Source organism: Lolium rigidum, chromosome 4 (genome assembly GCF_022539505.1).
Source record: "Lolium rigidum isolate FL_2022 chromosome 4, APGP_CSIRO_Lrig_0.1, whole genome shotgun sequence".
Lineage (NCBI taxonomy): Eukaryota > Viridiplantae > Streptophyta > Magnoliopsida > Poales > Poaceae > Lolium > Lolium rigidum.
The window spans coordinates 238340816-238364569 of record NC_061511.1 but is presented as its reverse complement, the minus strand read 5'-3'; the positions used below and the strand labels follow the sequence as shown (position 1 = coordinate 238364569).

The 23754-nt window shown below is 46.3% G+C and overlaps 2 protein-coding genes and 1 pseudogene across 2 annotated transcripts in view; 2 read left to right on the top strand and 1 right to left on the bottom strand.

The window, feature by feature from the left end:
• Nucleotides 1-3850, top strand: part of LOC124649947 — a 9494-nt gene extending 5644 nt beyond the window's left edge. The window contains exon 3 of the mRNA XM_047189514.1: nt 3698-3850. The gene's annotated coding sequence lies outside the window, so the exon portion shown is untranslated. The remainder of the gene's footprint in view (nt 1-3697) is intronic.
• Nucleotides 3851-7465: 3615 nt separating this feature from the next.
• LOC124649946 (putative rRNA methylase YtqB) lies at nt 7466-9783 on the top strand. Its single transcript, XM_047189513.1, has 6 exons — nt 7466-7677; nt 7770-7833; nt 8105-8297; nt 8615-8688; nt 8800-8955; nt 9170-9783. Exons 1-6 carry the CDS (start codon nt 7506-7508, stop codon nt 9291-9293), a joined length of 783 nt encoding a protein of 260 aa, XP_047045469.1. The 5' UTR covers nt 7466-7505; the 3' UTR covers nt 9294-9783.
• Nucleotides 9784-11036: 1253 nt separating this feature from the next.
• Nucleotides 11037-12568, bottom strand: LOC124649945 (annotated as a pseudogene).
• Between the last annotated feature and the right edge of the window lie 11186 nt (nt 12569-23754).

The following is a 23754-nucleotide window of genomic DNA, read 5'->3' as shown; positions in this document are numbered from 1 at the left end:
TCTCCAAATAATCATGAAACATGCAAAATAGATGAAATAACATAAGTATTGTGTCCCAATATGAAATATATCAATGAATAACAGCAAATTATGATATAAAATAGTGATGCAAATTGGACGTATCAGTTCTCTTCTGCCAGAGCTCGCCATCTCTGAAGAAAGTCATAATGCAGAGCCAGCCGATTTCTCCGAAATCGGCTCCCAAGAGTAAAGCAACTTCGGGGCCAGTTGCCCCCCGAGCCTCGACTCGGGCGAGGACGGCAGTGAGGAAGGTGGCCGTCGGGAAGACCCCGAAGCGCAAAGCTCCTGCCCAGAAAGCTTGCACGTAAGTTGATCCGCATCTTGATCGAACACATTTGCCTTCCCAACCTTTGTAACATGGTTGTACCTCTTCTTTCGGGCTTCCACCGAAGAGAACTCCGAGTGAGGGAGCACGATCCAGTCCAAGGGACTCCTCCCCGGTGATACAGAAAGATCCACCACACAGAGCCAGACGGATTCGCCAACGTCGGCTTCTCGGAAAAGGTCGACTTCCGAGCCTGCTGTCCTGCAGGTTCCGATCCAAACGAGGTCACGCATGAAGCGTCGATGCGTCAAAAGGGCTCGCACGAGCCCACAAGTCTCCTCGCCGAGCCAGGGAGTTTCAAATGTAATACCCTCAACAGCTCGTGTTCCACATCGTCTTGTCACTAATTGGATTGCCTCACCATTTCCCTTGCAGACTGATGGGACTTCTAGCGGGGACGTTGAAGAGGTGCCGATGCCATCTGCTACCCTTGTCCTATCCAACTCGCCGAGCGTGACTGACCAAGTGGCTAACCTGGCCCAAACTACCGCAAAGCCGATTGTCACAACATCGGCTTCCCTTCCTTTCTTGGGAGAGGTAAGCTCGACTCTTTCTCTCGGGCCTACTCTTTTCCTTTGTCGCATGCTCATGCTGCTCTTGCTCGTCTGTCAGGGGTGTGATCCTTCAAGCTTGCTGACGTTCGACCCCGACTCCATCGAGCCAGCTGTTCCCAAAGTAGGTGAAGAGCCAGACCCTAGCGCGGTCGATGGCCCGCTCCAACGTCTCAAAGTTTTGCTCTCCTCCTCGGTCGATACCCTGGTCGAGAACCCCGAGGCAATCTCAAAGGCATCCTCGAGGACATCCGGCCCCGTCTCCCGGTGGACGCCGCAAGTTAAGCTTTGGCCGGCGGTGTCTTTGTCGGCTTTCGGGTCAAGGGTGCAGTCGGCTCGCCAAAGGATCACTCTTCGCCGCGCCCAACTCCCGTTGAGAGCCGATATTGCGGACAAATGTCAACGGCTCAACGAGAAGAAAGCCGCTTTAGACGCCAAGACCGCCACTTCTACTCGTAGTGTCAAACTTGAGACCTTGCGCAAGGAACTCGGAGGACCTTGAAAAGAGGGCCCGGAGACCAAACAACTTATCCAAGATGAGGAATCCTCATTGCTCGCTCCCAAGAGGAAGCAAAAGGTCTCACGGCTGATCTGAAGACCGACCTGGCTGAAATTCGTGCCCTGAGCAGCCAGCTGGTGATGGGAAGAGACGAGGACGACGAGGCCGAGATCGCCGAGGTGGATCGAATCCGTGCCGATGCTCTTCACGCCCTTAATGTTTTTCTTCAGTAGGGCCTCCTTGTGTAAACTGATGCATGTAAACTTGCTTCGCTGTACTTGTCAAAATCGACTGCCGTGCATCGACTTTCTTATCACTCTGAATTTTTTTTATCTGGCCAATTTCCCTATCGGCCACCAATATTCCTCCGCACATGCTCAATGGTGTCGCGCACGCTCATATGATTACGTGCCCCCCGAGCCGATTCTGCCAGGTAACTGCTGACATCGGCTCTATGGTTAGCCAAGATACTGCGATGTGAACGTCGGCTTTGTTACGAACAATGTGGATTTCTTCCAGGCATCAGCCGATGCATCCCATTGCCCATTAGATTGACGTTAGACCGAAAGCAAGGTGAGGATGATTTTGGCCGATTCCTAGAATCGGCCTCTATGTTAGTAGGTCCACGAAGGTCTGGCGATGTTTCTTCACAGATCTTTGGGGCCAATCTCACGGATCGGTATTACCGCGTTTGTCCATACATAGTGTCGGAGCCGGTCGCGCGGAGCGGCTTTTTCCTTGTCTCCGCCGTGAGAGCGGCCACCCTCGTCTCCGTCCTTACCAGGGCGGTGCCCGAGTCCTATCATGTTGATGTCGAGTGAGGATCTTGGCTGGCACCCTCCAAGGTAAGTGCACTCCACTATGTTAACGGTGGACGCCGGTGAAATCGGTACTCCCGGTGCCGCCAATGCGCATGGCAACGGTGGACGGGCTCGGAGCGCACTTTCATGTGAGAACCCCTTCCACCTGATGCCATGGGAGCGGGCTCTGTGGAAAGAGCCGATGAGTTCGGCTTCGAGGACTGCCTTGACCTCGTCATGCTTCTTCTTGAGCTCGTCAGTCAGATCCTCGTACTTGACCGGAGTGTTTTCCGCCATCTCGGATGTAGATGGCGATGCGGTGGATGTCGGAGATGGTCCCACCGGGCGTGCCAGAATGTGTTGCGGTCAGAAACCCACCGGCGGGCAGCGACTGGCAACACAGTAGAGCCGGGAACAACTAGGGCTGCGGCCGGCCCCGGCCCCTCGGAGCGACGGCCCGCAAAGCCTCCCGGTCACACGTCCGATGCCGTCGCAAGGGCGTGCCACCCGACCTATACCCGGTCGTGAAGGTGTTGGATGATGCCTCGCTTAGTTTCCTGCATGGCATACACGTAAACGTTAAATACGAGCCTCGATCGGCTCTCAGGTTATCCTGTGAATCGGCTCAAAGAGCCGATCCACCCATGATTCGTACGAGGTGTCCGAATATATGGTGGTCCTGCTTGGTCAAGATAAAGTTAAAACGATCTACGACGATTTAGGGTTTTCACCGCATAATCGGATCATCCTACTCACGATTGGGCCTCGCGCTCGCATACGGTGATCGTAAGCCGATCCTAGACAGGGCCTAAAAACCAACACGAGGTTGATCCCCGGAACATCATGTCTAGGGCTAGCAAACTACACCCTACACGCCGCTGGATCCTCCAACCCTTTGTAAGGCCTAACTATTGCGGATGTTAAACTAATCCTTGAAGAACAAGGAGCAACCGTAACGGATCGGATCTACTAAACTATGATCAAGCGGGGTGCCGCCCCTACACCTAAGATAGGTGTAAGGGCGGCTAGATGTATAAGGGTTGCACTACGACAGCATACGATACGAAGAACAATGCTAACCCTAACACATCTAAGATAACTAGGTTGCTCGCCATCAAAAAGGCTTCAGCACGAGCAACGCATGAACAACGTAGGTAGGCTTGTGCTGTAGGCAGCATGGTGCTTACCGGAGAAACCCTCGAGACGAAGGAGTTGGCGATGCGCCGAGATTTGTTTGTGTTGAACGTTGGTTGTTTATTTCATAAACCCCAGATACATATTTATAGTCCAAGGGACTTTCTAATTCGGGCGTGCACCTAACCGTGCACGGGTAAAACTCTGACTCCTAACCGACACGCAATCTAATATGTTACAGATACAAGGGCAAACTAGCCCAAACTTTGCATGTAAGGCCGATTCACGTATTTCTTCTATATATATTTTTTCAAGTCCATCTTGATCGCGGCCCACCTCTGACTCGGTCAAATTCTGGTGATAACAGGTCCGCAACTGTTGTATTGTAATGATGTGTAAGCATCTCTTCAGCTTTGGTAGCTGTCGATCTTTGAACCTCGTGATCTATAATAGGAAGGATTTTATGTTGGTCTCGAGATTGTTAATTACAGCACAATTCGATATGATTGCCTGACACTGTGATTCTATTATGTGATATTGAACTTTATTCAGTTTCAGCATTATGAATTTGAATATGATTACTTGACTCTTGGTTCTGCATTCCTTGCTGTCAATCCCGTGCTAGTTTTGCTGATTTTGATGTAGTGATTCACTCTCTATGATAAGATGGTGCAAGAAAGATGCATATTGTTCAGGCTTGTATGTGATCTCTGACAGAAATTTGCTGTCCTCGGACGGATGCCCAAGCTTCGTTCAGCCCATAACCTCTGCAGAGGTCGATGCCCCCCTGCTGCGGGAATGGTGGCGCAAGGCTTTCCTGCACTGCTTTGTCTCCTTGTCTGACTCTCTGGTGTACTGTCTAGCCATCTAGTGCATGCACAAGGATCTATTACCTCTGTGTGGCATCAGCCAAAATGCACATTCCATTTGTATTTCTTCATGCTTTGTCGCTACCAAGGTACAGCCCTTGTCGTTGATCGTGTGATCCTGAATCCTCTGATTACCCATGGCTTTCAAACCTCTGATTCCTATGGCTTGGTCTGTTGCCAATTGGTCCCCTGGAGAATCTGTGAGAGCATCTCCAGTCGCGTCCCCCAAACCGCGCCGGATCGAGCGTTTGGGGGACGTGTTTTGTTCGTGCCGCGTTTGGGGGACGTCGCTCCCCAGCCGCGTCCCCCAAACGCCGCCCCCAAACATTAAAAGTATTTTTTTGGCTAGAAAGAAACTATTTAATAATATTCAAATCGGTTGAACATAAACAAATTATATATAAAACTTCGAAAAAATATAATTAAATACATATAAACTATCTACTTCTTCTTCTTCGCCGATGGCCCCGCCTCGTCGTCGTCATCGCGGTGGCGCTTCCTGCTCGTCACCTCTTCCGAAGAGGCGGTGTCGGCGCTCGACGCGTCGTCGTCGCCGGTGCTCGTCGGCTGCGCCTTGGCCTTGGCCTTGGCCTTGGCGGCCTTGGCCTTGGCAGCCTTCGCCTTGGCCGCCTTCGCCTTCGCACGGGCCACCGCGCGCCGCCGCGGCCTCGCTCTCTTCTTCCTCCTCCTCCCAGCCCAGCCATTCCTCCTCGCCGTCAACCGGCGGCGGGGAATCGTCGCCGGCTGCTCGGCGTCCCGGCTTTGTCCCACCAATGGCGCCGGCCAGCGGGCTTTCCTCGCCTGGAGGTGTCGGACGGGAGCCGGGAGATGTAGCTCATCGTCGCCGGAGGTGTCGGATGGAGGCTTGGATGAATGACGGCGTACGTACGGGTCTTATTGAGCGCGGATGAACGGCGGCGCGAAGTCGAAGAGAGCAGCGGTTGCTCTTCCGAGGAGTCGGCGCTCCATTCCGGCGGGGTTGGTGCGTCGTCGACGCGGTTGCCAATGCGACGGTTCCGCTTCCGTCAACCGCACCGTCGCTACGTATGTGGCGGTTGAGCGTCCGAGCCGGCCGACGGGTCGGCCCCGCGCCTCCTCGCCTCTCATTTCGTTGTGTCCGGCGTGTCCGGTGCGTCCCCTGTGGGACGGGGACGGGCTCGGGACGCCGGACACCGTATCGGGGCGCGCCGGACAAAAAAGGGCTTTGGGGCGCGCGGCTGAGAACGTCTTTTTGTCCGGCGCGCCCCAAATCCCTTTGGGGGACGGTTTGGGGGACGCGACTGAAGATGCTCTGATGTAAGGGTGGCAAGCGCATGCCCCTTGCGTCCATGATCATACAATACATAAATACGGTGCCTGGAAACCAAAACTCCGGCAGCTGATGGACACGAAGGACACGAGGCTCCGGCGGCTGTCGAGGGCTCTGAATCCAGGGTGAATCCTGTAGTGTGTGGTGGGCGTCATCTTCGTCCACCCTCCTCTACGTCGAGGGTGCCTAAAAGCTCAGCCGCCTCAAAAATCTGAACAGTGAACACAACCTTCATCTTCTAGTACATGCCTCAAGCTGGCCTATTCACACTGTGTTATGGGTTTTGTAAGGGCATCTCCAGCGGGGCGACGCATATTTATGTCCGTTTGCGTCGGGCACGGTCACAAAAAACGTCCGCATGTTCGCATGCGTCTGCCCCTTCTCCAGCGGCAGGGACGCATTTATTTGACCGCATGCGTGATTAGAGAGGAGAGAGAGGGAAAAATTCTGTTTGTGTGGCTAGGAATAAGCGCATGCGTGATTAAAGGAGGAGAGAGGGCTGCATGCAGCCCAACCGGACACAAACGGACGCGCGGACGCGTCCGCAGAGACGCATTCCTGGCGCATATTTGGTCCACGTTTGCGTCAGGATAGACACTGCAGACGTTTTGCGTCGCCCCGTTGGAGGGCATTTTTTGCCCGTGCAGAAAACGTCCGTTTGCGTCGCCCCGCTGAAGATGCCCGAATCTTATCGCCACTATGACTATGAGGCGACTTCGGTTGTGCATCCAGATGTTTCAGAGAGTTCTGTTTAATTGAACGGGAAGGAACAAATACACGTACGCCACTCGTGTTGCAGCTAGTATTACTCACCATCTTCAGTTATTTTGAAAATCGTAAGAGCCACGTCCATAAACTGTGGTATTTCTATGCATCGAAGGTCCTAGTCCTTCGCTGATACCGTGAACAAATAACGTTGTTTTGTTTCGTTACCACAAAGGGGTGGTGGCGCAGTTGGCTAGCGCGTAGGTCTCATAGCTAATGCGAGTGATAGCAACTCTGAACTTGGCCTACTTTTTTTGTTGGTTTGCTTCAGTTTTACTACAGCTTGTACATTTAACTTTTTTGGTTCGCCTCAGTTTCTTTTGTGCCTGTTACGATCTGTAGTTGTTTATGGAGAACTAAGCTGAACCTTTCATTCGTATAAGCTGGTGATCTGATGTCACGTAACAACTTGGGTCGTCACGCTAACACTTGATTCATCAGGTGAAATTGAGCAACTCTGAACTCTGTCCCTTTTTTTTTTCTTAGTTCTAACATCAGATTCATCAGGTGAAATTGAGCAACTATGAACTCTGTCCATCTTTTTTTTTTTTTGCTTAGTTCTAACATCAGATTCATCAGGTGAAAAATTGAGCAACTCTGAACTCTCTGAACTCTGTCCCTTTTTTTTTTCTTAGTTCTAACATCAGATTCATCAGGTGAAATTGAGCAACTATGAACTCTGTCCATCTTTTTTTTTTGCTTAGTTCTAACATCAGATTCATCAGGTGAAAATTGAGCAACTCTGAACTCTGTCCATCTTTTTTTTTTTTGCTTAATTTGCCGTGCACGCCTGTAGATTTCAACACGGGCGCTGTGCTTGCTAAATATCAGTGAGGCTGTTTGGATATGATTCTTCACAGTAACTTGTCGAAATTTGGGAAAAAGGGGGAGGAGGCTAACCAAGTCCTCCAATGAATGTGGTCAGGGAATTTATAAAATTGAATGTAGGACGACGTCCAATCTCTGACGGTACAAATTTTCTGACGCGACCGGGAATCATCAGCTCATTTGAGCATACTCTCTCTGAAATCTGAACCTGGTTTCTCCGTTTTTTCTTATGATGCCAAGGCGCTCCGGTAACGTAATCCGGACCGCCGAATTCCGATCCAACGAACACGATCGCACGGGGCGCCCTGCAGTTCCAACCGGCTAGAATGCCCGCGTGTGCAGTACCAGGCCACCACCAATCCTCACGGCCTCACGGGCTTCATCCACGATCCACCGCCGCCGCCATGCCTCCGCTGCTGCTGCGCTCTCCCCTCTCCCTGCTCCTCCTCCGCCGCTGCAGAACTCCACCTCATCCTCTCCTCCTACGTACCAATCCACCGCCGCCGCTCGCCCTGCCCAGGCAGCGCCGCCTCTCCGCTGCGTCCGCGCAGCTCGCCGACCCGCTCGTCGCCCCAGGTTTGGCATCGCATCCTCCCCCTTTTCTTGATGCGTGCCTTGTGACGGCCAGACAGATGTAACCGTGGAGGGGACGGGATTTTCTCCTGCAGGGGTGGACGAGGCGGTGGCGGGCTTCGTCACCGGCAAGCGCAAGGCCACCGAGGTAGCCCACGCGTAGGTACTACTAGTCCCCCATTCTCGTCGCCTACTGCATAAACTAACTCCTGATTTACTCCCGTTGCTGAAATAATAACACTCATGAGTGTGGACTGTACTACATTCTCAGTGCCGTGTTAGCGATATGCATGCACCTGCTGATAGCTCTGGAAGTGCATTGTCCGTGTAGAATTCTTTGTAGAATTCATTCAGATGATATGTCTATCACAAGCTAATTTTCTATTTTTGGGGGGGAGTGTTACTTACTGTTACGTTTCTGTCTGATTAGGGTCTGGAGGAGTATTGTTAGGAAAGGAGATACAGTGGTTGATGCCACCTGCGGGAATGGCAACGACACGTTTGCTTTGCTTAAGATGGTGGCTGATGGAAGTGGGCGAGGGCGCGTCTATGGGATGGACATCCAAGATTCCGCGATAGATAGCACCTCCTCTTTTCTGAAGATGGCCGTCGATAGCCAAGAGGTATGCATTTGAAGCAACTGCAGGAAACGTAAATAAGAATTGCTGGTTTGATTCTGCACTACCGAATGTGGCTTGTTTTATCTATCCCCTTTGAGAAATTAGAGACAAGAAAATGGACAGCAGTGGGAATAATTATGTAGCAATACTCACATAAGTTTGCCGATATTTTTAGTCTAAATGTTTTCGTTCTGATATTCTACCTGGACCTTAACATTCTGAAGAATAGGAAGAGGGAGAAAAAAGTCCCCACTGCCACATTATCATGAAACCTCACTTTGTGCCGTGTGCTGACTAAACTCTATATATTTTTTCTGCAGATGGAGCTAGTCAAGTTGTTTCCGATATGTCACAGTAGAATGGAGGAGATTGTTCCGAAAGATTCTCCTGTCAGGTGATCAAGCTTTTCCTTTTACTTCATTGGTATTTCAGTTCTGTGGTTCAGTAAAATAGTATCCTGAAATTGGCAGTTTGAGTAGCTATGATCCTGACCATGTATTTTTAGTCTTGTAGCATTCAATCTAGGATACCTTCCAGGGGGAGATAAAACAATAGTCACAGTACCTAAGACAACTGAGCTGGCATTGCAAGCTGCCAGCAGAATTGTTAGCTCAGGGGGACTCATAAGTGTCCTTGTCTACATTGGGCATCTAGGTGGAAGGTAATACTGTAATACTCAGTTGGCAACTGCTAATAATATGTCAAACTGTGCGATCTTTGTTAGCTTTTTCAGTGATTGATGATTGCTAAAATGTTTCATCTATTATATACCTGTTTGTACATGTCAAGCAGAAACTTATCATTCAACAGTGCACTCTAATCAAATATCATTTTAAGACTAGATCCATTTATCTTTTCTGCTTTCTTGCGTGTAGGGATGAACTCGCCATTGTCGAATCATTTGCATCAAGCTTGCCTGTTGATACATGGGTGACTTGCAAGTTTGAAATGATTAACAGACCAGTTGCTCCAGTACTTGTTCTGCTGCACAAGAAATGATCGGAGTTCCAGTGAGGATCTACAATTTTGGGACTCCATGTTGATAGAATTAAGTGCTACAATGCATGATGTGAATCATGTGATGCTGATCGCACCAGTGAATGAATGAGGAAGGAATTCTATAAAGGCTATGTAACCGAATGATTTTTGTCAATTGTACAATTTTCTTGATGCGAATCTTGTTCTGGAGCCCTGTGATTCTGACTTGCTCATTGAGGTTTTCAGTTATAAGAAATTATACAGAAATTGTCAAAGAACAGAACGAAAAGAGAAGAGAAGGTTCAAGGAGTGGCCAGACTGAATTCTGTTGAGTTCCTGTGCTAGGTCCATTTGCTGCAGTCATGTTGCTCTTTCTTTGTTGCATTTGCTCTTTTTTCTCTCCTTTGTATCCTCTGTGAACTATGGCTGTACAAACTTCCAAGTTATCTCGGCTTTTAATGAAACGATAGCTCTACAGTTTCGGGGCTTCATGTTCCTGTTTCTGATCAAACTAAGTGCTACAGTATATTATGAGAATCATGTGATGCTGAAATACTAATGATTGCTGTTTTGAGTTAAGAGAAAGCTGCAAAGGCTGCCTTTAGCTTCAGCCAAATGAAATTTGTTGTCGGTTGTACATTTTTCTGTAAAGGCTGCACTTGGACCTGGTTTAACTAGCCAGGCAGTCAATGAACAACCCCCTGGAATCAGATCCAAGTAACAGAGCAACAATAGAGAAAGCCAAAAAAAACATGCATATACTACCTCCATCCAAAAGCTTAAGGCTTATTTTTTTTTGAAAAGTCAAACCAAGTAAAGTTTGATCAAACTTTTAGAACAATCTATCAACAAATATAATATTTTGTAGATACCATGCAAAAATATATTTCATTATCTATTTAATGATATTAATTTTGTATTTTGCATGTTAATGGTTTTGGTAAAAGCTTAGTCAAACTTGACATAGTTTGACTTTCTAAAAATAATATAAGCCTTAAGCTTTGGGATGGAGGTAGTAGTACATAAGAGAAGTTTCCTTCTTCAGCACTTCATAGAAAAGCCATATCTTTTTTGACTTGAGAAAAGCCATATCTGACAGTATCATGTTTGTTGGAGAAAGAAATCAACATGTCTTCAAGTTCAGCTAATCATGCAGCTATATGGTCTATCTGGCATGCAATCTTGTACTATCTTAGGTACACAGTATGATCCCCTCTTTTTTTTCCTTCCAAGATAAGTAAAACATTTGTTTCAAGAAAGGTATGTGAAGCAGCAAGTATTCTGCTTGCTCTTAAAGGATTTGCATCATCATTTCTAAAGGCAGAAGTTGGTACTTCCATCAAGTTAAAGTTAGCGGCGTGTCCCCATCATTCTCCTCAGTTTGAGCCCAAAATACCTGCAGCTAACATTATTTGTGTTTCTTCAAACTTCAAACTTTAGTGCGCCTCCACTTGTATCTTTTCTAATGCGCAGAACTGAAAATTAGCTATGTGCAAATGTAGGCATAGATACACCATTGTCAAACTTATGCGGTACTAACAGAAACTGCTGTAATTTGATTAATGTCTAATCATCGGTCAAAAGAACTAATTAGATAAATAGTTTGTGACTGAAAGATCTAATGAAAGGGTTCAAGAGCACATGTCTTCATTAAACCTTATGACTCTTTGACCAGTTGTCATGAGTTATATAGTATTATTTGATATGCAATCTGCCACATAGAAGGACTTTCAAGATACATCCAAACTACAAAGAGAGAGAGACTTCCAAGAAACGCCATTGGGCTATCAATTTATAATTCCATTCCATACAGTCTGAAATAACCTTTTTTTATTGATCTATGATGAAGACAGAATTTAAAAGTATGAACTGAAATTCCTGTGGCAATCTCTAAAATATTAATTTCCTATAGCCGGAAAATTTCCTGGTCGAATAACAAAAAGGTATGACAAGTGAGCAGAACTAGAACCTCACTTTCCCTGTGTGCTTCTAATCCAGTCCAAAACATGACGGCAGTCTTCCTCCCCAAGGAACACCCTGTTCTCTGAACGATAGGTTTTGAGATCATTGCTTTTGTGCACGCAACTTTCCCTTTTCATTTCAAGTGATTCAGGAACCACCATCTCTTCAACGCCATTGTAAGCATCGCAGATAAACTGAACAATCGCCTCAAAAGGCTGTGACGCATCAACCCACTGGTAAATCTTCTCGTTGCGGAACCAGGTCATCTGCCTCTTTGAGAAGTTCCTAGACGTTTGCTGAAACTTGGCCAGGAACTCCAAGAACTCTTGTGGGGAGCTGTTGCCTCCATTCTCTCTGCACTGCAACAAGTACTCCATGGTCTGCCTGTAACCTATTGCACGGCTTGCAGAGTAGCCCATCGCACGGCTTGCGGAGTCCATATTTGGCTGCAAACCGATATCAAGAAGCCATGAGGCTTCTGAAAGAAGGCCTCGCCCTGTGTCAGCCAGCATTTCCTCGCACCTCAAATCAATTGATCTGTAGAGTTCGACACGTGGGCACGCGAGGAAAATGCATAGGAAATCATAATCCAGTTCCTTCACTTGGCAGTCCATCGGGGAATCAGTCAGCTTGGTGCCGTGCTGCTGTTCCTGGAATGAGCTGTATGGTAAGGCGAATGCAGATGGAGGGGAACCTGATGACCTGATGATCTCAAGCCTTCTGCTCAACCTGACCCAGTTATTTGTGTCCAAGTCCCGAGCTTTGGGGTCCCCAGCCTGGAGCACCAGCTCCACGGCATCTTCCCACCGTAAGCCAGCAAGCTCAGACCGCACACTCGACGAGATCTCCACGGACGACCGTGGAACATCCGGCTTGCCGTACATAAACCACCGCAGGTACAGTCCGGTCCCTCCTGCAACGACGGGCACGCGACCCCTGTCAAGAACATCTTGAGTAGCGCCCCCGCGTCGTCAAAGAAGGTCCCAGCCGAGTAATCCTCGCTCGGGTGCATGATGTCGATCAGGTGGTGCGGCACCAGGCTCCTCTCCTCGACGGATGGCTTGGCGGAGCCGATGTCAAGGCCACGGTACACCTGCACCGAGTCCGCGCTGACGATCTCACCCCCGAGCCTCCTGGCTACCTCCAGCGCCAGCCTGCTCTTCCCGGCGCCCGTCGGGCCCGATATCACGATGACCTTGCTCTTCTTCCTCGCAACCAGTGGAGCTGGCGGCACCGCGACATGCAGCTTCTTGGCAGAGGAGCAGAGGGCAGGCCAGATGCGGCGCCGCGCGGTGGACCCGAACCCGAACCGCGGCCTCATTTCACAGCACATGGTACAGCGAACACCTGCACGAGTGGAATTCATTCAGGATGAGACTGCCAGAACTGAAAAACGAGGCAGAGTTCGTTGGCGGCATTCCGCCGAGCACCTAGTGCGCAAACGGAACCAGCAGCCCATACATAATATATTTCCAATTCAAGACAGGTCAGTTGTACTGACACAGCAAGGAGGATGCGATGGAAGATGTGCTAATATATATCCAATTCGGAATACTAGCAATAAGGACAGTGGGTTCACCGCTTACCGAGAGAAGATGCGATGGATTCCCTCCGCTCCGCTGCAGCTAGTATGTAAACAGTAGCAGGGCGCGAGGAGGCGCGGGAAATTAGAGTGGGAGGAAGGCAGCTGGAGTGGGTACCGGAAAGCTCGAGGACTGGTCTCGCCGGCCTGTGACGACGGCGACGGCCATGGCCAGTAGGGAAACGATGCCGAAGGATATGTCGATGGCAACGGCGTTGGATATGGGCCGAAATGGATGGGCCAGGAACGAACGGGGCTGAATGTGTTGTTTCTCTGTTTCCAGAAAGGGTCGTGCTGAGCGTCCCCCGGGGGATCCCGCGCTCCGATCCCCCGGGTCGCCAGCCGTCCGATTGATCTGTTGGATCTGGACAGACTCACGTCTCGCGTACTATCCTCTCAATCGATGGGTCCCACCACGTGCGGCTCTTCTCCCTCATCTTTTCCCTCTGCTACTTCTCTTTCTTGTCCACCCACGCCTCTTTCTTCCATCTCACCTCCATGCCGCCATGTTTCTCTCGCATGGTGCTCGACCCCCAGCCAACGTGTATCGATGGTTGTCCTCCAAGCGGAGGTTGCTACAAGCGGCAGCGCCTGCTGCTACTAACGGCGCCGGCCACTGCTACTGAGCAGAGCCGCGGGTGCTAAAAGACATGGCTGCTGCTGCTACAAGAGGCGGCGGCCGGTGCTACCAACAGCGCCGGTGACTGCTACCGAGGGTAGCGGCGGCTGCTACAAGCGGCGGCTGCTGCTGCAGCCGCTACCAAGAGCGGCGGGGCGGCGGCTGCTACAATAGGTCGCGCCGAGTGCTACAAACAGCGGTGGCTGCTGCTACCAACGGCGTCGGCGGCTGCTACCATTGGCAGCGGCAAGTGCTACAAAGCGGCAGCGGCAAGTGCTACCAATGGCGGGCGGCTGCTGCTACCAAGGACGTCGGCGGCAACTAGAATAGGGGAGGCGGCAGCTACAATATGCGGAGGCGGATGCTACAATAGGCGGAGGCGGATGCTACAAACAACCTCAACGAGCGTCCTGATGAAGGTGGCGGCTGGCGGCGGGACGAGCTCACGAAGGTGAGGTGGAGGACGAGGGAGATGATGGGGCGGCGTGGGCGTGCACGCGGAGATGGTGGCTAGCCTCCAGCGGCCGGCGGCGAGGCGAGCTCACCGAGGTGAGGATGAGGGGGATGTCCCCATGGGCCGGCGCGGGCGTGCTCGCCGAGATGGTGGCCGGCGGCGGGGCGAACTCACCGAGGTGAGGTGAAGGACGAGGGAGTTGCCCCCATGGGGTGGCGCCGGCGTGCTCACGGAGATGCTGTACGGCGGCCCGGCGAGCATACAGAGGTGGAGGTGTCCCCGTCGGGCGGCGCAGGTACCTTCGAGGTGGAGGCCGCCGGTGGGCGAGCTGAGACGAGGAGAGCAGCGTGAAAATAATTTGGAACCACCAGCTCACCGAAGGAGGGGATTGACTCAGGGAGAGGATAAGGAGCGGTCGGTGTGGACCCTACAGGACGCGTGGCTTCCAGCCAAGGCGGAGGATCGCACGAACGGATCCTCCGGGGGATCTACAGCGTTTTCCTTCCAGAAAAGCTACACCGTTCGGGTACACACAATAAAGATGATTTAAACGACAATGCAAGAGAATTCCATTTTAAGAGTGGATTTACTGATGCTAGCTTTACTCACTGTCCTAGAGAAGCCAATGGTGCGGCTGATTTATTAGCTAGAAATGCTGAGGGGCCTATGTCAGTAGTTTGGCATGAGGAACCCCTGATTTTCTTGTTTCTGTAATAGCTAATGATGTAGCCATACTCTGAATTGGAGCAGCAAGTTTTTTACGCACTCTTTTCCTTACCAGGGTACCTAAGGGGTCTGGAAGATTTTTAATGAGGCGGCTTGCGTGCTATTATATATATATTATGTTTCAAAAAAAAGAGTGGATTTTGTACTTATACACGCATGTATCATGTATGTGGATGTGTATGTTTTCGTTATCATTCATCGTACTTTTAAGATTCTAGTTTATTAGAACAAGGATAATATGCATTTAGAGATTTTTTATCAATTTAGTCCACAAAATATGAGATAAAAATCACGAAAAATATACCATTGAATTCATATTAAAAAGATGTTTCCAATGGTATGATTTTTTCGACATACATCTTATATCTTTCTGAGCAAATTGATGTTTAAAGTTATTCATCGTTTGCTATTATTACAACTTAACAACATAATTTAGCACATAAAAACACTCCAATCCCTCTAAATGTTCCCATCTCATGCCTCCTTGGGGCTTAGTGTGTGAAATGCGTCCTGCCCGTTTTTGGAGGAGATGATAAGGCCAACACTTTTCCTAGCAGCACCACAATTTCCTTCCCTCGTCTCACCCCCTTATCTTCGCTCGTGAAAAATCCTCTTCCAATGTTTCTTCCTTAGTGCCTCCGCCTCAGCAGGCTGATGCCCGCACTTGCGACCGCGCCGCATCCTTCTACGCAAGATGTCGCGCCATCATTGACGCCCTATTTTTTTACTCTTCTTCCCCACTGCCTTCAGATCATGTAACCACCAACGCCTGCACCAGCTGCCGCCCCACCGCCTTTTGCCTGCTCGGTTTGTCGCTGGAGCTACGAACGAAGTTCCATATTGCTGAGCGAAGATCATCGATGACATGGGTATGCCTCATCGAGTGATAAGTCCTCCGCGGACCGAGCGAAGGTCGCTAGAGCTACGAACGAACGGATCTGGATGATCGGCGAGTGATAAGTCCTCTGCGGCCCGAGCTGAGTTACACCAGGTTTCTGAATTCGTGTCCGTCTATGCGAGTTTGAAATAGGTTCCTCGCGTCTGCTCGGGCAATTAACCGACTCCCGATCCGTTCGGATGCATGAAGCCGGTTTACCAATATAATTAAAATATTCATCTACAAAAGAAATAATGAAATATTTCTTTTCAAATAATCAAAGAAAGAAGAAGTCAAAGAAATAAAGTCGAAGAAAGAAGAAGTTGAAGGTTTTGAGAGTCGACCCGAGTCTGCAACTCGAGTAGAGTCTCAGGGGCTACTAACATGGGTATGCCATATCGGGTCCTAAGCTTTGACATCCCTGGTACAAATCCTTGGAAGGAATAGAAGAAATCCCACGAAGAAATCCAGAAGAATCCGGAGATGTCACGTTAGGAAAGTTAAGCCCATATCGGGTGAACTGACTTATACTGTAACTCGACCTCGAGGTGGAGTCTGAGACCTAGCCCGCTATATAAGGGCTGGGAGGGGCCACCGAGAGGGCACACATTAGATCATACGAGACACCTTGTAATCCTAGTTCTACATCATACAATATTTGCGATTCGCCCTTGATAATAATATTTGTCAGCTACCTAGTTTGGCTGACCGGTTTGTTGATTCGCCAGTGTCCTCCTTCCTAGATACCCAAGTCGATCATCATGGGAATTGACAAGGTTAACCCTTTTTCAATCGGAGCTACAGACGGAGGACTATGATGCTATAATTAGTCATCAGTGCCACTACGAGTTCAAATGACATCGACGGAGCTGCAAATTGGGCCCTAAAGATGCAAGCCGCGCTTGTGCCGTCGGAGGTGCAAAGGATGAATGCATTGCTGCAAGCTCGTGGTGATGATGCGACCGACGTCTTGTCCAGCGACTATGTTGCAACGTTCTCCTTGTTGGTGCCTCATAGTGGAGGACTCCGCCTAGTCCCCTGGCTCGAGTGATGGGGATGGTGCGGTAGAGGCGTCCGGTGTCGTTGGTGCATTCTACGCTACACGGGAGTGAATGGAGGCGCGGCAATTCTTCCGAGGATAAGAGTGAGGTGGATGTGGGGCTCGTGATGAGGACATCCCGTCTGTTCAACTTAACTATCAGGTACTTTCATTTCTTGGAACTATTCCTGACATACATGAGAATATGATGCTGCCTAAATCAAATGTGTTTGTTACTCTTAGGAATGAGGGACCTAGCATGGATGAGAAGGACAAGCATTGGAGCATGATCACATGGAGAAGATGGAAGCAAACATATGAGGATTGAAGAGGACGCTGCAAGTGGAGATTTCAGAATTTTCAAGTCACCATAATAAGAGATGAAGACATGGACGAAATATAGAGCTTTCCACTTCATAATTTCGTCCATATTGTAATATCCCAGGTATTGGGGTTACAAAAATAGAGGATACAGATGTGTGCATTGCATTCATGCATAGAAAATCCGGGAAATTTTCGCGCTTTAAAGTAAAAACGATCACAATGAATCGAAGTTTCACTTGACCTTGATGGAATTGAAGTAGCTCATCAAGTCAAGCGCTATAAACCTCAAAGTGAATTAGTTAACACCTTGTTTTGGGTAGAGATGATTTGATCTAAGGGGTTAGATCAAATGGAACTAATAATCAACACAACAACACTTTACTCAATGATCAATTGCTTGATCTTATAACAGGTTGTAATACGGTAATCCTTGCCTTAACATAGGAACATCCATTTAATTGGAAATCAAGTCACAATAAAATTGGAGAAACTATTCTTCACTTATCTTCTCCATGTCTTAAACTAATCCATGCACTTATCCTAAACCCTATGATATTCATTCTACCTTAATCTTGGAAACAAGACAAGGGGATCAACTCTCAAAATAGATATCCTTCTCTATTCTATATTATTATACATTAAACCTAAAGAGGTGAGAGTTCTATAATGATTATTAAAGAAGCAATTGAAAACCTTAAGCTAAAACCTTGGATATATATCCATGTATTCCAATCATCACTTTGAAGAGAAACCCTAGAATAAACCATTCCTTTACAAGAGAGCTCAAGTTATGGTGTTACACTCAAGTTAATGAGGCAACACTTAGACTTGGGGAAGAGAACTATCTGTATAACAAGATGATAATATCAACATTGTTTAAGTAAAACCCCAACAGAATATCACAGGCATTCTCCTGGGATATAAATTATTGAGGCAACCAAAGTAGTCCCATCCAAGAAAGTAAAATAGAAGTGCTATACCCTAATTGATCAAGACAATGCTTGATCATGGAAGTGAGAAACCCATTTAATGAGAAATATCTTAGGAAGCCAAACTTTGATCATTATAAATTGAGTGATGATCATAAACCCTAGGAACTTGAGGTAGAAATATTAAGAACAAGTTGATCATGCCTAATCTATGATCATGCTCTTGATGTATGTGAGGGTAAGTTAAAACCTAATAGGATAAGTAGATATCACTCACCACATGAAATCATAGGGAGGTAACTAGTAAGCAACCCTAGGCTTATATCCCAACCTTTACTTGTGAACCACTGAGTGATCATAAGTAGAAAACCACCCTATCTATATTTCATAAATTAAGAAAACCTTAGAGTTAAATTCTATACTTTATATGGTGAGAGACCATACATACATTTGACCAAAGTTAACTATAAAAAAGAACTATAACAACTTTAGTTACTTTAACAATAGATTAAGGATATAATAGAAATCTATTGGTATAAGATAAAACCAATACTCAAGTCCTTAGTAATTAAAGGAGAACAGAAACAATTAAGCAAGTAACCATATTATTTTGGTTAGGGGAGAATAAACCCTAGCAAATTCAATATGATGTCGCCCCAATCCTATAAACTAGAATTATATCTCAACCTAGATTGTATACCACTAGGGTGATCACCACTAAAACCCAATGAAGCCATATTCAAGTTTCAAACCCTATGTTAGTAGCATATAGAATTATAACTCTAGCACTGCACTCCCATGCTTAAATATTGAACATAAGAGGCCCTAGTGCTAAATTCTGTAATTAAACCCATGTGTGGTGATCAACCACTTATCCTTATAATTAAACCAAACCATGAGGAGAGTAGTACTTACTCTAGGTAATTTTAAAGTATTACTAAACTACAACATTAATACTAAACTTGGAAGGAGTTCAAGCAGAGTTTCCAATTCATTAGCACATAGTTAAGCACATGAAATAATAGGCAAGTGACAACCTTTTCTAATAGGAGGTCAAATCCTTAGAGATATTTTAACACATGAACTTATGCCATTAAGTCACCCCCTTATTGAAATTCATTAATAAGTATTACTTTGGGATTGTTCATACAAAGTGCTACCAACAAAACCCCATATATCACCAAGTAATAAAACTATCATATGGAAAACAATTTTTTAACATTCTTAAAGATAATAGTCAATTCATGTCCATATGGATCTTTGAATTCAAATCCCAATAATAACAACTAAACCAATGTTATATTACCCATATTAAATTTTCTAATACATTATCAAAGTGTATGATGAATCTTGGGTTGTTCCTTGTATTATTCAATTAAGAAATACCTGCAACATGGAAAAGCATTAAAAATTGAATTAACAACAGAATTCAAAAACAGAAAATAAGAAGAAAAGAGAAAACAGAGAAAAAATGGAGTAGAAGCTTACCGGCCGAACAGCCCGTGGTGCGAGTCCAAGCACCACGGCCCAACAATGGCCCAAATCGCAGCCCATAAGCCAGCCCAGCAAACCACCGTACCCCTTCGTAAAATATCGTCGAGAGAGAGGGTCGTCCTCATCTCCTTCCTTCGCATGGAGGACAGCACCGAGCCGTGCTTGGCTTCTCCTCGCCGTGGCAGCTCCTCCGCGTCCGAAGGCATGATGAGGCAGGACCTGCGCACTATAAAAGCCGAGAGATGATCACTGGCTCGAATTCTTTCCCTCTCTACTTCAATTCCGCCCCAAACCGAAAACCTAGTAGCCCGGCCGTCGACCATTGCCGCCGTTCGGAGCATCCCCGGGAACCGCCGTTGATGCCATTGTCACCGCCACCCTCGACATGCCCAGCCTACGGAGGGAATCGTGCTGAGAAGCCCCGGAGAGTCGACGTCGAGCTCGTCCTCTTCGACGGCCAGAGCAGTCGATTCCGGCGACCTAGAGCTTCTCCGACCCTGCCGTCACTTCCATCAGGATCGTGGTGAGCTACTGAGTCCCCAGCGCCTCCTATCCCTCTCCCTCACCCCCTGCATCGCCGTAGCATCATCCGACCGCGAGCGCCGCCGCTCGGCCCCGCCGGCGAGCTCGCTCCGGTGACCAAACCGGAGCGGCGCCACCACCAGGTGGTCCGTCTCCGTGAGCTCTTTCCAACGCGCCCCTGCACGCCCCCGCGGGAGCACCCTAGCGCCGGCGACCCCCGCCAATTGCCGCCGGTCAACAGCCCCGACGCCACGGTGGCAATTTTGACTTGGTCAAAGCCCCGTGGCTGATGAGGTGGACACGGCCCACCAGTCATAGACTGTGGGTGGTATCTGTCCGGGTACGTTTAGTCAGTTTCAGTTTTATTTCAAATTCAATAATTACTAAAACTTTGCAAATATGCAGGAAATTCATTATAACTCAGAAAAATACAAATAAGATATCAAAATTCTTAGAAAAGAAAAATCTATCCAATAAAAATATAAAACCAAATTTTTATTTTTAATAAAGATTCAATTATTTAATACTTGTTATTTAAGCCTTTTCTTTTAACTCTCAATGCAATTAAAATTAAATAATTAGTAAAACTTTTCAAATTAAATAAAAACCATTAAGTAAATAAAGAGAACATTAAAAACAAATTTTATTTATTTGTTAATTTGAGAAATCCTTATTAGAAGGATTTAAACCCTAATTAATAATTACCTTAATTAATGAATTCTTTAAAAATAATAAAAGGAAAAATCCAATATTATTTTTATTTCAAAGTTACTAGTGAGTTCAACTTTTAAATGGAGTTATTAATCATAGAATCATATGGTAAATAACAAACCCTAATTCAATATAGAATGATATTACAACCCTATCATTTCATGTGATTCCTAAAACCCTAATTCCATTTAGGAACCTTAGTTCCACTATTCCTTGTGAACCTTAATTTGCTTCTAACCTAAACCCTAGGTTAGAACTTATGATCATAATACCTTCTTTTCAAACATAGAACAATAATAGCAACTAAATAATTGCCAGGACCACATAAAATGTAAGAACCCTATCACTAGTTAATTACTATGCTATGTTCTCATCTAAATAAAACCTGTTGATCTAGTAGGATCCACCAAGTGCAAACCCTAGTTATTAATACCAAAACCATCATCTTTAACTATCCATGCTTAGCACCACGCCATTGTGATGAACCCTAATAGCAACCATACCTACTATTTTGCACTACATCACCCTGCTCCACTAAACCCTGCTAGTATTAGATAATTGTGAATCATCCTATTTAGGAACCCACTATTCTTTACTTAGTGAATTCAAATGTAAACCCTAGGCAACCTCAACCTTAATTATAATACTTCTTACTACTTAAGAAGTATGTTCTTCAAAAGTTATTCTTTTGAAGAAAATAAAGAATCACCATCAATTCTGCCCAATAGGACCTATAAACCCTAGCTAGCTACCACCAATAAGATGAACCAATCTTGATAGCAACCTTGTATGAAGAATTGCTTAGAATGCCAGGCTTAACTCAAGCTTACAAGCCCTTGGTGTTGATGAATCCAACTAGGTTGTGATCCATCTAATACTTACTCCAGAAACTTGATTAAACCATAATAAACCATAGAACTCCACAAACTTAATTATCATACTTGTTCTTTATTAAAGAACATGTTCTTCAAAAGTTATTCCTTCGAAGTATATGATACTTAATCATTAACCATGCCATATAGTGCTTAAATCAACCACTGTTCAATACATGTTAGGATTATACCAATTCTCCTTGATGTGTGCTTATAATATTATTATTGTGATATATTGCATTGCTTATTTATAATACCAAGTAATCAACCCTAATAAGAACCTTGTTTGAGAATCACTTTAAAAGTGCAACACACCTAAAAAATAATCATTACCACTCACTAATCCTAAATCATCGGGATTAGGACATGCTTAGAGCGATTGCATCTCATACTTATGCATTATTGCATCCTTGCCAATATTTTAAACATCGTCCTTACCGAACGATGATGCTATTTCAGAATTTGGAGTTATTGCGTATCGAAGACCTTGCCTGCATAATCTTGCAGTCAAGAAAGGCAAGTTCATCACTTGCTCATGTCATTTGAGTATCTTTATCAAATTACTTGCAAAGTACTATGATTATCATTATTGCATAAAAACCAAAACCACTATTTTCATAACTATGAATATGACTATGTGGTTGGCAATGGAACCATGGATTGTGTTGATATGGTGGAGGTTCCATTGCAAGGGTTTATATCCATCTAGGATTAAACAACAAATGTCGTCCAGTGATTCTTGTGCCATAATACCCGTGTTAACCATAAGATCCGGAGTGGGACGGAATAGTCAAAAGTGTTTCCACCTCTCGTTCATCAACGGATGCTCATTACTGGGTGCACTTGATCTCGAGAGACAAGATGCAGGGGAACCCGTAGAAGTCCCCACGGTAATGAGGTCTATGATGGGTTGCAACTGCCGGCGTAGGAATGTATGGTAGAGCCCTGCATTGTTGTCGTGGTCGGGGCCCATCTTTAATTGGTGTAAGTGAACCGGCGTGGACCCAGGGTCGGAGTTTGCAACAAAGGGTGGATGTTCGAGGTAGCGGAGGAACATGATTGGCTAGACCTTATACCGGACCTCACACCAGAGGAAGTGTGGACGGGTTGCGCGCCCGGTTGGCACCAAGGTTAAGATCTCTTATGGGTAAAGCAACACACCTCTGCAGAGTGTAAAGAACCGTGACCTGTCACTCCCTGTTCCGGGATATGGAATCTGCGAACGCTGCCGGAAAGGAACTCCATGAAGTTCTAGTAAACCGGTGAAGGCCGACGGACATAGTTCTTCCGAATAAAAGCAACCTTTTGAAGAAATGGTTATGAAAACCTGCATTGGTATTAGACTTTCCGGTCTAATGTCGTAGCTAGTGCATTAAACACATCTTTCCTATAATGAACTTGTTGAGTACGCTCGTACTCATCCCACTCTTAAATCCCCTGCTTAGATATGGAGGCATCGAAGGAGGATCTACAGTGCAACTCGAAGGTCGAGGAGTCAACAACTACTTCAAGAGACAAGACCCTGTCAGAAGAGTCAAATACACATCCAACAAGGAGAAAACCTAGATTAGCCATAGAAGGAAACTATCTTCCTAAACCTAGCTCCTATTTAGTTAGAATCTATTCTTAGCCTCTATAGCTAGTTAAATACTCTACAAATGGAGTTCGTGATAAGACTAGACTACGAGTCGTTCTTCTGGAGTTTATTTGCAACTTTTCCTCATTGTAAAATAGGAGGCTATGATGATCTTATGTAATAGAGTCAATATTGTAATTCTATAGACATGCCTTGGACCCGCATATGTTTTTGTTGTACCACTCTGAGCGATATAATACTAGTGGAACGGTGTTTCATTGGTGTTATATCAGACTTGCATACTACACCATGCAGTGGTATGCCGGGTCACCACAGTTGGTATCAGAGCCAATGCTTTGACCTAGGATTAAAACCTTTAAAGGAGACCTATAGGATTGGTAGTGTCTATAGGAAGTTGTCTTAGCTAAACCAAATAAGTTCATATGACTTGAGATGGGTATTCACTTGAGAATAATCCTGACACACTTGAGTCAAACCTTCTTACTTATCTTTGATGAGTGAAGTTAGTTAGCTATTTCCAAATATTTAGTACACCCTGAAGTCCTCAAACAATAGATGAGTAGACCCCAGTTGGTATACAATACATGGTAGTCCAAAGAGAGGATACAACCATAAGGAAGATATCATATTGGAAGATGTGTACCAACACATGTTATAGTTAAATAAGAATTACTCAGACCTGTACTAGAAGTAATATCAAGTGATGAAGATAATTAAGATATCCTAATAGAAGATGTAGACCCAGATACACTACAAGAAAAGTTCTGATAGACA

Coding starts and splice junctions, on each gene's coding strand:
- LOC124649946 (XM_047189513.1), top strand. CDS start 7,506: ATGCCTCCGCTGCTGCTGCGCTCTCCCCTCTCCCTGCTCCTCCTCCGC. Junction 7,678..7,769: donor CGACCCGCTCGTCGCCCCAG/GTTTGGCATCGC, acceptor TTTCTCCTGCAG/GGGTGGACGAGGCGGTGGCG. Junction 8,956..9,169: donor ATTGGGCATCTAGGTGGAAG/GTAATACTGTAA, acceptor TCTTGCGTGTAG/GGATGAACTCGCCATTGTCG.